This window comes from Myotis daubentonii, chromosome 1, assembly GCF_963259705.1.
Source record: "Myotis daubentonii chromosome 1, mMyoDau2.1, whole genome shotgun sequence".
NCBI lineage: Eukaryota > Metazoa > Chordata > Mammalia > Chiroptera > Vespertilionidae > Myotis > Myotis daubentonii.
This window is the reverse complement of record NC_081840.1, coordinates 44,770,331-44,785,643: the sequence shown is the minus strand read 5'-3', so window position 1 is coordinate 44,785,643 and position 15,313 is coordinate 44,770,331. Positions and strand designations below refer to the sequence as shown.

The 15,313-nt window shown below is 49.8% G+C and overlaps 1 protein-coding gene across 5 annotated transcripts in view; it reads right to left on the bottom strand.

The window, feature by feature from the left end:
* Positions 1–15,313, bottom strand: part of MEGF11 (multiple EGF like domains 11) — a 348,251-nt gene that overhangs the window by 73,588 nt on the left and 259,350 nt on the right. For all 5 annotated transcript variants that reach the window (XR_009453016.1, XM_059697712.1, XM_059697722.1 and 2 more), the window contains one exon: positions 842–1,088. Coding sequence is in view for 4 of the 5 variants with exons in the window: in XM_059697712.1 (XP_059553695.1) it covers positions 842–1,088 (247 nt within the window). In the remaining variant the exon portion in view is untranslated. The remainder of the gene's footprint in view (positions 1–841; positions 1,089–15,313) is intronic.

Below are 15,313 nucleotides of genomic sequence, written 5' to 3'. Positions count from 1 at the left end.
GAAGGCTCCCAGTTGCCACGACAGGCTCATGTGTAGGAATGGGCATGGGGTCGTGGCCTTGGGTCTTAGTCCAGTGGCCCTGGCCTCTGGCTGGAGCTAGCCCTGCAGCTGGCCAGACATGGGGGCAGGGTCCGCCCTCAATCAGGATCTAGGGCTTCAATGAGTGTGTGTGTGTGTGTGTGTGTGTGCGCGCGCGCAAGGGAGAGAGAGAGAGAGAGAGAAAGAGAGAGAGAGAGAGAGAGAGAGAGAGAGAGAGAGAGAGAGAGAGAGAAAGACTTCAATCTTGCCTCTGAGTGCGTCTCAACAAAGCAGTCTTAGAGGTCCCCTGACAATACAGACTCTCCAAGGAGCCAGAGTCTCTATGTGGGGTCTGAAGGAAGGAGGTAGGGGAGAGGAACAGGCAGAGTAAACTACCCAAATCTATGCATGGTATCTGGCCAGGGCCCTCACCTCTGGTTTAAGTGGCCTGGAAGCGCAGGACCCAGGTGAGCAGAGGCATGTGGGTTATGATCAGAAGAGAATCACAAGGTAAGATCTTGGCCCTGACCAGCAAGGGACTCCTGGGAGGAATGTAGTGAGCTCCTCTGGGCGTGGGAGCGCCCGCCCTTCCATGCATAGTCCCAGCTTGCACCATTTACCCCATGGCGTGAGCAAGGTCTGGGCATTTAGCCTCTGCAGATTTAGGCTGAGAGACCAGGATATTTTACAGCCAGGACTAACCCGGCCTTCCAGCTGTTAACCACCACCCTGCCTACCTGCAAGGAGCATGTGGATACCATGCAGCTGCCAACAGGTCAGCGGGACCCTCCCCCCTCCCCCACCCTGCTGCCACTTGACTCACTAGACACCGGTGTAGCCGGGAGCGCAGAGGCACTCGCCGGTGCGCGGGTCACAGCTGGCGCCGTGGCGGCACTGGCAGGGCAGCTGGCAGCCCTTGCCGTGGGTGCCGGGCGCGCAGAGCTCCTCGCAGCGCCAGCCGCGGAAGCCAGGGGCACACACGCAGGCGCCGGTGATGGGGTTGCACAGGGCGCCGTTCTGGCACTGGCACCGGTTGCTGCAATGGGGGCCCCAGTGGTCGCTGTCGCAGCCTGCAAGAGAGGAGCGGGTCAGGGTGAGGGCCCAGTGGACTCTCCTTGGGATGGGGGCGGGGGAACAAAGCCGAAGCGGCCTTCCATCTCTGCTTCCCTCTCCCCCAATAGGCGGCAGCGAGGGGGTATCTGGTGGAAGCGTTGGCACCTCCTAGCCTCCATCAGCTCTTCCCCAAGCCAGCAGAATAATCAGTCACACAGGCTAAGAAGTTGACTTCTTCAATGCTTCCCCCAGTCCCAACCAGCCCGTTCCAACCAATGCCCCCGAAGCCCCTCTCCTGTATCGACCTTCTGGAACTGCCCACGGGGGACCTCCCTCTGCCTTTGCTAAGCTCTTCTCGTTGGCGTTCTCTGTTCCTCTCCGCCAGGCCCCTTTTTAGGGTCAGCTACTCCTCTTCTCTGTGGCCCTCCTCCTCTGGGGGACCTCCCCAAGCCTGTTCCAATCTCTACCTTTCCCTCTCGTTCAGAGACTCATTAGTTTTCTCACCTCTTGCACCTCACCTTCTATGAACATGTCTTCTAACTTCCTGCCCCTCCCTGGCTCCATCTTTCAGTCACCCCTCCCATCTCTCTCTCCCACTGCTTTTCCCGATCAATACTGCCTACACCCCTGGTTGCTTCATCTTCAGTTCAATTTCATTACTTTTCAGGCAGCCAACTTCAGAAGGAACAGGAAAAAGAAATGTTTCCCTGCGAGGTGACAGACAGCCTTCAAGATCGTTATATGTAATTAAATGTTTCAAAGAGGATATCTGAGCCAGCTTTGCAGATATTCACTCGATAGCTGTGAAAAGGAGCTGAATAGCAGAGCCGCAAGCAGGTCACCCAGCCTGCTGCCACTGCCCACTCTACTCCTCAGCTGGTGCACAACAAGATGTCCTCTAACTCTTGCCTCATTCACTCAAATCCTGGAGTAGAGATGAATGTGGAGCTCAGGCATGGACAGGCACAAGCAACGGTCAATGGAGGGGAAGATTGTCCTAGCAAAGGAGGACAGGCAAGACTTCCTGGGAGAGGAGGCATCGGAAATGAGCTGTAACAGGTGTCTCACTTGCCTGCCTTACCGTGGTGACCAGCTGTCCCAGTTTCAGCAATGAAAGTGCCGTATCCTAAGAAACCCTCAGCCCTGGGCAACTGGAATGGCTGGTCACCCTATTGCCTGGAGACAATGAGGTGGGTAATTGACCTTTGTGCTCCAGTGATTCTGGGGTTCAGACTCAGAGAGGAAACTGGGCATGTGAGTGGGATTGGGGCAGCTCAGTATGAGCAGATAGACAGCGGCACTCAAGTACTGGGCATGCACAAGAGCACAAGGTTCTTCAAGCCGGTGAGTGGATCTTTGGGGACTACCAACCCCCCTGCATGACCTGCCACTTGCTGACTAGGGTCAAGTGATCAATGTCATGGAGCCTGTCCATCATCCTTTAGTACAGCGGTTCTCAACCTGTGGGTCGCCAACCTGTGGGCCGAGACCCCTTTGGGGGGTTGAATGACCCTTTCACAGGGGTCGCCTAGAACCATCAGAAAACACATATATAATTACATACTGTTTTTGTGGTTAATCACTATGCTTTAATTATGTTCAGTTTGTAACCATGAAAATACATCCTGCATATCAGATATTTACATTATGATTCATAACAGTAGCAAAATTACAGTTATGAAGTAGCAATGAGAATAATTTTATGGTTGGGTGCCACCACAACATGAGGAACTGTATTAAAGGGTCACGGCATAAGGAAGGTTGAGAACCACTGCTTTAGTAGATGGAACCATGTGGCGAGCAGCTACAGTGTTTGGACAGGTTATGGTCTGAACCTGTGGTCCCATGTGGCTAAGGGATATAGGCTGCGGGAGGTGCAGCAAGGAAACAAAGCTTGATCAGGTGCATGTAATTGAGTAGATTCCAAACCCAGGAGAACGTTATAACCATCTTTTTTTTTTTTTTTTTGCATTTTCTTTTTTTAATATATTTTTATTGATTAAGATATTACATATGTGTCCTTGTCCCCACGTTACCCTCTACCCCCCCCCCCCCCCCGCTCGTGCCCTCACCCCCCCCCCCCCCCGTTGTCCGTGTCCATTGGTTAGGCCTATATGCTTGCATATAAGTCTTTTGGTTGATCTTTTCCCCTTACCCCCACCCTCCCCTACCTTCCCTCCAAGGCCAGACAGTCCAATCAATGCCTCTCCGTCTCTGGATCAGTCCTTGTTCATCAGTTTATGTTGTTCATTATATTCCACAAATGAGTGAGATCATGTGGTATTTATCCGCTCTCCAGTTCCATCCATGCTGTGGCAAATGGTAAGAGTTCCTTTTTCTTCTTCCTCTTCTTAAAGAATACCTTTCAGCATTTCATATAATGCTGGTTTGGTGGTGATGAACTCCTTTAGCTTTTTCTTATCCGTGAAGCTCTTTATCTGACCTTCTATTCTGAATGATAGCTTTGCTGGATAAAGTAATCTTGGTTGTAGGTTCTTGGCATTCATCACTTTGAATATTTCTTGCCACTCTCTTCTGGCCTGCATGGTTTCAGTTGAGAAATCAGCTGACAGTCGTATGGGTACTCCCTTGTAGGTAACTGGCTGTCTTTCTCTTGCTGCTTTTAAGATTCTCTCTTTGTCTTTTGCTCTTGGCATTTTAATTATGATGTGTCTTGGTGTGGTCCTCTTTGGATTCCTTTTGTTTGGGGTTCTCTGCGCTTCCTGGACTTGTAAGTCTATTTCTTTCACCAGGTGGGGGAAGTTTTCTGTCATTATTTCTTCAAATAGGTTTTCAATATCTTGCCCTCTCTCTTCTTCTGGTACCCCTATAATTCTGATGTTGGTACGCTTGAAGTTGTCCCAGAGGCTCCTTACACTATCTTCATATTTTTGGAATCTCTTTTCATTTTTCTTTTTCAGTTGGGTATTTTTTGTTTCTTTGTATTTCAAATCTTTGACTTTATTCTTGGGATCCTCTTGTCTGCTGTTGGATCTCTGTAAATTATTCTTTATTTCAGTCAGTGTATGCTTAATTTCTAGTTGGTCCTTTTTCATGTCCTCCATGGTCTCACTATACTTATTGAGGGACTCATTAAATTTATCCGCGGTTTCCATAAAATTCTTGAAAAACCTTATAAACGTGGCCTTGAACTCTATATCCAGTCGTTTGCTTTCCTCCGTTTCTGCCATTTGTGACCTGTTTCTTTGTCTCCGCATTTTGGCTGCTTCCCTGTGTTGATAGAATGGCTTTGTGTGCTAGGTGTCCTGTAGGGCCCAGTGGCTCAGCCTCCCCAGTTACCTGAGGTGGACACTCTTGGTGCACCCCCTTATGGGCTCTGTGCACAGTCTTGTTGTAGCTATGCCTTGGTTGTTGTAGGCTCACTGGGAGGAATTGACCTCCAGGGCAATTGGCAGTGAGAATCAGCTGTGTCTGCAGTGGGAGAACTTCTGTGCTGAAGACACCCTTCTGGGGCAAGACTTGCTTCAGTGGGGCTTTGGTGCTCACTGAGACTGCACCCTGAGTGTGTCCCTTATGGATCTGAGGAGTTGTGATCTGGATGGTCCCCCTCTGACCACTGGGTACAGTGGCTCTTGGATCTAAGGAGGTGCTAATTTAGCCTCTGCCTGAGGTTACACAGCAGGAACTACGAAGAGAACTGCAGATTCCCCTTCCTTTTTTTGGAGTTTGGAAGTGCCCTGATGATGCTCAGCTGTGTAGCAATGCAAGCCGCTGTGGGGCCTTGGGCCTTCTCTTGGAAGCTCTGGGTCTATCTGGCCCGCGGTTAGGTAGTTACAGGTTGCAAAGGGCCGGGGCATTCATATGCAAAAGCCTCTGCTGCAGCCTGGGCGGGGCGGGGTCTCAAGGAATCAAAGGGCGGAGCAAGCAGCTATGGCGGAGCCTCAGCCCCTCCCTAAGGAGTCACGAGTCCCAGTGTCCCGGCAATGGCTGCAAGCACCTCTGAGGGAAAGCTGTCCTCAAGCTCTCCCGCTGCCAGACAGACCAGTTTCTCCCCGTATGAGTGCTGGGTCCCCAGAGACTTCCCGGAACCGGATTTCAGAGCTGTGGGGAGCTTTTGTCTCCCTCCAGATTCAAAAAGACAGCCGCGTCCTCAGGTGCCAGACCCTTTCCGCGCGCGAGCCCCCGTACCTCTGCACTCCACCTCTGCAGCTCCTCTGGCTCTCAGTGTGCTTTTCTTTCCTTCTAGTTGTAGAATTTACACTCAGCCAGCTCTCCTGTAGTTCTGGATGAGTCCGGCTTGTGTTTTTGATGCATTTATCAATTGTTGTGGGAAGCAGCAATTTCCCGGTGTTTATCTATGCCGCCATCCCATTATAACCATCTTGATCACGCCCTCACTTTGCTAAAGACTCGGCTTGCAGGCCGTGGCACTGTCTCTCTCCATCAGAGAGGGCAGCGTCCCACCCAGACCCAGCTTTCTTCTCTTGTCTGTCTTTTCTTAATCCTTCACTGCCCCCTCTCAGGCTCACCGAGCCTGGCTGTGCTGGTGTGGCACATACGGTGCCCAATGTGGGGCCTGAGTTCGGGGGAACTAAAATCGCAAGGTGAAAGGATGCTCCCTTGAGGCGCGTGCAGAAAGTAAAAGTAAAGTGAAAGTAGGGTAGGGAGCGAGGTTTGGTAGTCGCTGGGTGTAAAACATGGTAAATTCAGGATCTCAGGAAGGGGATCCCTAAAACAATGCTTAATGAAGCATTTTTAACTTAAGTTTTGTTAGGAACTGCAAAGCAAAGGATGGAAGCCCTGGTCAGCAGGATGCTTAGAGCCAGGCCAGGGCATTTTGTTAAGGACTGTCTGCTGTGGTCGGTGGTTGCCGACCTCAATATGAGTTTTGACTGTTGGATGACCTGATAGCTCCCTGAAACTTCGGGTCTGTGGGACGCCAGACTCGGAGTTGGAGGTCTCCAGCTCTGCAGGACCGAGGGCTGCTCACTTGCGGGAGAGGACTCCATGCAGCAGCAGCGGCTGAAGAAGCTGAGGAAGGGACCAGACTTCCACCGGCGCCGACGGGGCTGACTGGGACTGGTGCCGGCTCAGTCCCAAAGCCAACCGTCCAAGCAGCCTGATCCTCAGAATCCAGGGGCGATGACATCTCTGAGAGGAGCCAGAGCAAGGTCAGCAGCCTGAATGCCGAGGCCATCCCGAGAGGCTCGCCGACCTGCGGCAGCTGTGCGGCCTCCTCATGGAGGAGACGGAGAAGCGGCACCGGCAGCTGGAGGAGGTGCCGGGGACCCAGAGAAGCTCCTTGTCCCTCCGTTCAAAAGACTGAGAGTTGCGATGCAGAAGATCTACGCAAGGGACTGAGGTACCAACATGGGGTCAGCTGGAGAAGTTAGCAGCAGATGGTAGAAAAGCAAGGAGTGGAAGCTACTCCCTCAACCATGTTTCTGGCTATGCTAGCGTTGGTAAGCTGCCAGTGTTCTGTAAAGTCTTTGCGCAGCCAAATCTGAGGACTCTGAGTAGATATCTACCAGCAGCAAAAGAAACTTGAACATGTCTGTAGTTTGATTTCTCTATTGCTGTGTTGCATTGGCATTGTTTTGTTACTGTTAAGACCCAGAGTTTTGTTCTCTCCTGTTGCTGTATTACATTAACATTACTGTGTTGGTTGTTTCGTCAATAGCCAGAGTTTTGTTCTTGATGTTTTGGTTATGCTGCATATTTGCCTACAGCTTTTGATGATGTAAATGAAAGTGATTAAAAACAGAAAGAAGAAAAACGAGGGAGTTGTGGATAGCGGCTACAGTGTTTGCACAGGTTATGGCCAGAACCTATGGTTCCACGTGGCTAAGTGATATAAGCTGTGGGAGGTGCAGAAAGTAAACAAAACTTGATCAGGTGCATGTAATTGAGTAGATTCGAAACCCAGGAGATCACTGTAACCATCTTGACCACGCCCTTACTTTGCCTCATGGAATCTGGCTATAAAATAAAGACTCGGCAGGCTGTGGCACTGTCTCTCTCCATCAGAGGGGGCAGCGTCCCACACAGGCCCAGCTTTCTTCTCTTGTCTGTCTTTTCTTAGTCCTTCACCGCCCCCTCTCAGGCTCACCGAACCTGGCTGTGCTGGCGTGGCACAGACCCATGCTAGGCCCCGTATCCTAATCACCCTATTTTGTTTTATCCCTTCTTTATCTGTGCCCCAAATATTCACACATACAAACTGAGCTGCCAAGTTATGAGTGAACATCGCCGTCTATTTTCCACCTGGCACTACTACTGTGGATGAGGCATAAATCAAGTACAATAGCCAAAGGAATTTTGAGAAAGAAGAGCAAAGCTGGAGGCATCATGCTTCCTGATGTCAAACTATATTACAAGCTATAGTAATCCAAACAGTACGGTATTGGCTTAAAAACAGATACATAGGTCAGTAGGACAGAATAGAGAGCTCAGAAATAAACCCATGCATATATGGTCAACTAATTTACAACAACGGAGCCAAGAACATACAATGGGGAAAGAACAGTTTTTCAATAAATGGAGCTGGGAAAACTGGACAGGCACATGCAAAAAACAAAAACTGGGCCACTATCTTACACATAAATTAAAATTAACTCAAAATAGATTAAATATTTGAACGTAAGACTTAAAACTATAAAACTCCTAAAAGAAAACATGGGCAGTAGGTAAGCTCCTTTACCATGAGTCTTAGCAATGATATTTTTGGATTTGATACTAAAAGCAAAGGCAACAAAAGCAAAAATAAGTAAATGGGACTACATAAGACTAAAACGCTTCTGCACAGCAAAAGAAACAAAAAAAGACAACCTACCAAATGGGAGAAAATATTTGTGAACCGTTTATCTGACAAGGATTAATATCCAAAATATATAAACTCATACATCTCAATAGCAAAAAGCAGACAATGTGACTAAAAACGAAACCGATGGTGGTGGCCTTGACTAAGGTAGTAGCCATTGGGATGGACGGAAGGGGACAAGAGTCCAGCTGCATTTATGAGGTAGAAGCAGCAAGGACTTTGCGATTGACAGGGTGCTTAGGGAAGGAAGAGGAGGGAGAGGGCATGTCACCCCAGCTCTGGTTTAGACTGTTGGGTGGATATCGGTATCACATTCTTTACAGGAGACACAAGGGGAAGAGGAAATATTGGGGGAAACAGAAGGTTATTTTTGGTCATTGTCTAAGGGACATCTAAGGTGGCATTCAAAACCCACTCACTCACCACTAACTGATGCACTAACACTTGTGTGCTTTCGTTCTTCTACTCGTCCATCCAAAAAAGATTTAGCAAGGACCTGCTAGTGCCCTTTTGGAGACTGAGCCGCCGGAGCAGCCTGTATGGTGCACCGCGAAAGTGCAAACATAAGGGCAGTCAGGGCATTTGAGAAGCTCACGTAAGCCTGACAACATGGGTGCTCAGACCACAGACTGGGTGAGTGTGTGTGCATATGCACGCGTACAGGTTTGTGTCCTCGTGTGCGTATGTGTGTTCTATAGGGCTCCTGAAAGATAAGCAGGGAGCGTACTATGTGTCACAGTAGAAAACCAAGGGGACAGACTAAAAAGTGTAGACTAAAAAGCAAACAACTTGGCAGCCATGAATATAGGGGCGGATAGCCCCTCGTATCCAATTTAAAATATTCCCATTAAGGAGTGTGTAATCCATTTCACAGACATCCCCTCCCCCTTCCCCACAGCGATTAAATGAAAATAGGTTTGAGTTCACAGGGATGAGTTTCAGTTATCTAGAAAATCCACTTACAAACACCTCATCCCCCCGCAATGACAGAAATGAGGCAGAGCTGCAGTGAGTCAGTTATCAACCCTGTTGAAGGTGAATAAAAACTATCATCATTAAAATTACAACAGAATTTTGCCTTCTTTCACAGATAATCACAAACTCTTCCCAATTTGGCTTTGGAATGGTCCTCACACACTTTTTTTCTTTTCTTTCTGTCACAGATGCTCCTTCCTAATTACACTTGGCTTTGGCTGATTTTTCAAGTGGCTGTATCTTCTCGGGCAGCTAGCGAGGGCTTGAGGGGCACCCAGGAGTGTGAGGCCCGGCTTGTTCTGTTCCTGGGAGCTGGCCACTGCCCCGCTCCTCAGCCAGGGGATCTCCCTGCTGACCTCTTCAGACTGTGGGGCCCAGGCCCAGTGTGCTCTGGGCTCCCCATGAGGGGGAGCGGCTTCACTCCCTCTCCACAGACAAGCTTTTACATTTGTACCTGCAGTGGAAACACACCAGGCCATGAGATAAAGGGGTCCAATACGTTTCCTCATTTAGTAATTCTCAGAACAACCCGTTTGTAGGGGACGCTATTATTCCCCCCATTTTGCAGATCAGGAAACTGAGGCCCAGTGAGGTTAAATAGCGTATCCAAGGTTACACAGTTAGGGAGTGACTGGGTGTCTGGGCTCCTAACCCCTGCTTCCTACTGGGTGTGGTCTGGTGTGGATGGAAGAGGGAACTTGGGATGTTGGCCGCCAGCCGGGCTTAAACAGCCACCTTGGATAATTCACAGAGATGTGAGAAGGCACAGAGACTCATCTGCCAGGGGTTGGTTTATGTGTGAATGGTGGTCATAGGCCCAGGTTTTCCATGACTGGCCCAATGTCGCGTAATTTTATTCTCTTCAGTTAAAGTAATTTATCTATTTAGAATACTTTCCACGTGATGAAATATATCTAACATGCATTTTGTCATTTTAATCATTTCTAAGTGTACGGTGAATTCAGTGGCATTCATTACATTCACAGTGCTGTGCAACGATCACCACTATTTCCAAAACTTTTCCATCACCCCAGACAGGAACTCTGGAGCCATAAGCAATAACACCCCATGCCTTCCTCCCTTCTGGTGACCTCTATCTACTTCCTGTCTCTATGAGTTTGCCTATTCTGGAGATTGCTGTAAGCGGAGTCATACAGTATTAGTCTTTTGTGTCTGGAATCTTTCACTAGCATAACGTTTTTAAGGGTCATCATGTTGTAGCATATGTTAGCACTTTATTCCTTTTTGTTGCTGCACAGTAATCTATCGTGTAAATACGCCACATTTTGTTCCTCTGTTCATCTCTTGATGGACACGTGAGTTGTTTCTACCTTTTTAGCTATTGCGAATGCTGCTGCTATGAGCTTAGTGTACTAAATAACTATTTATTAAAGGCACAACTATGTTTCTATGCCTTTATTGATGTTCTTGATTAGGAACAACTTGGCTGAACATTGTTTCTTTTGTCACCACTTCTATTCGGTGCCTGGTGTCAGATCTCCTCCGTTAATTAGCCTGCGGTTTCTGTGGGTTGCAGTGGGGGCTGGAGTGAGTTCTTGTTTGTACTGTCCCTGCCCCCACACGCACACACAGCCGCACACAGCGTCCCGCCCAGAGCTGGGCACAGGCAGCCCGTGAGCAGTGCTGACAAGGGTGGTCCTTCTCCAGTGACCCAGGAGCCCCTCCCAGCTGCGGAGGATGTGCTCCTGCAGGCAGTGGTTCTCAGCCTGGCTGCTCATTAGCATCACCCTGGAGGTTATAAACTACACTCAGCCTGAGCGTCACCCCTGGAACTTCTGATTTAATTATTCTGGGGCTGTGGAGCCCATTACAGGCCCTTAAAACATTCAGTCGGTGAGAACTACTGTCCTTCTGATAACCTGTGTTCTCACGGGTCCTCTCAGGGGGATGAGCAGGAAGACGTTGGCTGTGGGGGGTGGGGGGGGTGAGAGAGATGGATGGTTCCTCCCATTCCACAAATGGGAATCCTGAGTCTCAGTGAAGAGGAGGAGGAGGGGGAGAGGTGGGGGATGAGGAAGAGAGGGAGGAGGAGCCGCTGAAGAGAAGGTCAAGGGTTAGGAAAGAAGCTGGAATCCACTGACACTGAGCTGCCCCAGCCAGTACTAGAGCCTGAGCCAACCCCACACCGCCCCCCTCCCCTGCCCCCTTTAGCAACAGAAAGGCTTAGCATGGTCCTAGCACCTCCCAGAAATGGCTCATGGTCCCCTGAGTCTGTTCCCCATGATCCCCATGGTCCCTGTGCCCCCATCCATCCCAAGAAGAAGTAGGGGAGCTGACAGGTCATGGGATTGCTCCCAAGTTTACAAAGCAGCAGGCATGGAGGCAGAGATGGAACAGCAGCCACCAGAAGCCATTCCAGCTGATAAATAAAGTGACTTTCCAGTGAGCGAAGCCATTTGTCAACTGACTGGCCCCGACAAAAGCACAGGCAAATTCTCAGAGGTTGAGCCCCTTCACGCTTTCCAGACCCGACTTGCAATTCTGAGGGAGAATCAAAGGGTGGGTCACAGCCAATGCTTTGCAACCCTGGCAGCCCCCCACCTCCTCTGGCTGGGCCTCTGTCTTCACATCTGTAAAATGGGGGAGGGGTCATTAGCTTGCCATAGGTCAGCGGTTCTCAGCCTTCCTAATGCCGCGACCCTTTCAGACAGTTCCTCATGTGGTGGTGACCCCCAACCATAAAATTATTTTCGTTGCTACTTCATAACTGTCATTTTGCTGCTGTTATGAATCGTAATGTAAATATCTGATATGCAGGATGTATTTTCATTGTTGCAAACTGAACATAATTAAAGCATAGTGATTAGTCACAAAAACAATATGTAATTATATATGTGTTTTCCGATGGTTCTAGGCGACCCCTGTGAAAGGGTGGGTCGTTCAACCCCCAAAGGGGTCGCGACCCACAGGTTGAGAACCGCTGTCATAGGTGATCCCTACAGTACCTCACAATAAAGAACTATGCTCTCCACGTGTCAGTGGTGTCCTCATTAAGAAACACCAGTAGGGCTCTGGACGGAAGGCTCAGTTGGTTGGAGTGTTGCCCTTACACCAGAAAGTTGAGGGTTTGATTCCCAGTCAGGGCACATACCTAGGTTGTGGGTTTGATCCCCCGTCGGGGCACATACTGGAGGCAACCAATTGATGTTTCTCTCCCACATCAAAGTTTCTCTCTCCTCCCCCTTCCTCTCGCTCTAAAATCAAAAGAACATATCCTTGGGTGAGGATTAAAAAAGGAGGAGAAAACACCAGTAGGTAAATGCTGGGGTCGCTCCCCATTCTGACTGAGATTCTATGCTCCGTTGCTGAATGTCCCCACTTGAGAAACAGGCCAGAGGGGATGGGGTAGGAGATGTGCTTGTCCTTTTGTGGAGAAGAAAAATCTGAGGTGGTTACCCAGGCTCTGAATTGAGCCATTGCTCAGCTCCCTATCTTTCCACCACCTAGATGGCTGGAATTAAATATTAATAGACCAAGGTGCTGTAGATTAAAACCCAAATCTCCTGACACAGTCCCTAAGCCTAGAAGATGCTGACAGCACAGGATTATAATGATGTATCATTAGCTCCTAGTGATCCATTTATTACACTTGTTACTTCCTCTGTGTTATTTAATCACACTGTCTATATCTCCTTTTGAGCTCTGCGGGGAGGCAGGATTCACAGGGGCTGCGTGGAGTTCGGACGGCCCCTCTTTGGTTCACGGTGTCCTGGGAGGACAGGGATGGAGGGTTATACACCCACATGCAGGAGGAACCCCCAACCCTGCGAGCTGTGTTCTCACCTGGGTTATATTATTTAATTCTCTTACTGACCCTGTGCCGTTTATTCAGACCTTGCTTGGTTCCAAAAAGGATTGGAGGCAAACCATCTGAGGCGATGATGATCCCATTTTTCAACCGAGAAAACTGAGTTTCAGAGACATGGGATACCTAAATAGACTTTCTCAACCTTGGCACGACAGGCATTGTGGCTAGAAAATTCTTGGTTGTGGGGCTGTCCTGTGCATTGTATAATTTTAGCAGCATGCCTGGCCTCTGCTTCCTCGATGCCAGCAGCGCCTTCCCCTCCACAATTGTTACAGCCCAAAATGTCTCCAGATATTGACAAATGTCTCCAGATATTGACAAATGTCTCCTTTGGGACAAAATTGCTGCTGATTGCAAAAGGCAGAGTTGAGAGCCAGAGACTGGTTTTCTTAGTCCTAGGCTTTACAGGTCATCTCATGTACCCACCCAGCCCATACACACATTTTACAAGTCAAGAAACTGGCTCAGAGAGGCTGAGTGACTTGCCTGTGGCCACACAGCCAATGCACTGAAAAGCCAGATTTGAAACTAGCTGGCCATGTCAACCTAAGGCTCTTTCCAGTCCCCACACCAGCTTTTGGGAGATGAGTTAGGCTCATTTACTTGCTTGCCAAACAATTACTGAACACCTACTATGTTCTAGATCATCGGTTCTCAACCTGTGGGTCGCGACCCCTTTGGCGGTCGAATGACCCTTTCACAGGGGTCGCCTAAGACCATCCTGCATATCAGATATTTACATTATGATTCATAACAGTAGCAACATTACAGTTATGAAGTAGCAACGAAAATAATTTTATGGTTGGGTCACAACATGAGGAACTGTATTTAAAGGGCCAGAAGGTTGAGAACCACTGTTCTAGATGCTGAGAAGCCCACAGTCGGTTTGAGAAACACACACAAAAAGGGAAATGTTGACTCATCAGAACCTGGGATGACTGGAGGGGTGCTGGGAAAGCTGCTGCTGGGGCAGCTACAACTAGGAAGAGTGCCCCACTGTCAGGCCAGGGGTCAGGAGGCCCCCGGAGCTGGCAAGGTCTCAGGGTAACAGGGCTGGAGGAGGGAACAAAGCCAGTGGGTACATCAAAATGCCCGGGACAAAGCCAGTCGCTTTAGCTCATTACCTTCCTCAACCCCATCTTCACAGCCTTGACTGTAGCTCCAGGCAACCAAGTCCATTTTAAGCAGACATTACGCCATCAGACTATCAGGAGGGAGCGAGGAGGCTCAGCAACTCCATTTCATCAGAGCCCTGCATCTCTCTGTGGCTGGATGCATCTGAGTCTGCCTGCCAACCCATCCTCAGCACTGCATTCCTCAGGGTCTGCAGAGATCCCCTGTTAGAATGGATGTGTTTGTGTAGGTGGACATTTGTGTGTGTGTGCGGGGGGAGGGGGGGTATCAGTCACATTATGAAGCATTATCAGCCATTAACACCCCAGTTATCTGTTAATATCCGAGCAGCAATGAGCAGACCTGGGAGCCAGATTAGGAAGTGGGTGCTGCATGTTCGTTAAGCTGCTTTTGGAGAGAGGAGAGGGGCCTGTTCTGGATGTAGAATGCCACCGTATTGTGTGGACAGATAATGGGAAAGAAAATTGGGGGTTAGCTCCTTTGTAGTACCTCACTTGTTCAATTCAAGCCACGACTCCTAGGGTAGCTGCAAACATCCCCACTTGACCGAGGAAGGAACCAAGGTTAGGGGTGGCAGGTGACTGACCCACGACCCCACAGCCAGTGTGAGCTCTGGCCTGTTTCTCAGCCAGGGATATTTAACAGCAGTGCCTCAACTCGCAGCATCGGAGCAGCCCTGGGACACTGGGGTTTGTTCACACCCGGGCTCTCCTTGTACAAGAGGATAGCGGGGCCCAGAGAGGGACGGGTGGTCCCAGTCGTCAGTGAGAGGCAGGAAGGGTGACTGCAGGACCCCAGTGAGGTCTCTGGCCATGCAGAGCAGAGGCGTTGGTGTGCACCCCACAGGTACCCTCCCTTCTAGAGCCCAAGCTGGAACTCACTGCTACCCCTCCAGCCTCAACACCTCCGTCCTCTGCTGCTCCCGTCTCTGGGATAAAAGTACCTCAATGACCCCAGCACTTCTGTCTCGCACACATCAGCTATGGGGTCAGTGAGGCCGAGGGCGAGGGACAAGCTTGGGACCCAGGAGCCGGCCAGTGTTAGTTTATCCTCAGCTGCTCAACCCTCTCCCCCAACAGGCTTTTAATGAGGGCCCAGCTCCCGGCTGCCCAGCTCCCTCTGATCTGTCTGCATCACTGCCTTTGAAGCTTCCCAGCCCCAAAGACCATTTATCTCCACAATTTGCCTAGAAAGCCTCATAAATCATGTCTGTGCACAGAGGAATGACCTCTTTGGAGAGCCTTTCAAAGGCAGGCGGCAAAGACAACACAGACCTGCCAGGGGCCCACCTCATCGGCCCTGCACGCTGCCCAGCAGGGCCCGTCCCTCGCTTTCCTATGCAAGGGAAACGGTGGAGCTCTGCAGTATGGGGGTGAGACCCCCACGTGTGGGCTCTGAGGGAAGTGAACTCACAGTCCAAGTGGAAAAGGACATGGGAAGGTCGTGGGGCCCAAGCCCATTTCCTGTGAGGAGTGAAATCCTTTGACAGCCTTGTCCACCAGTTTCCCACCGTTCCACGTCCC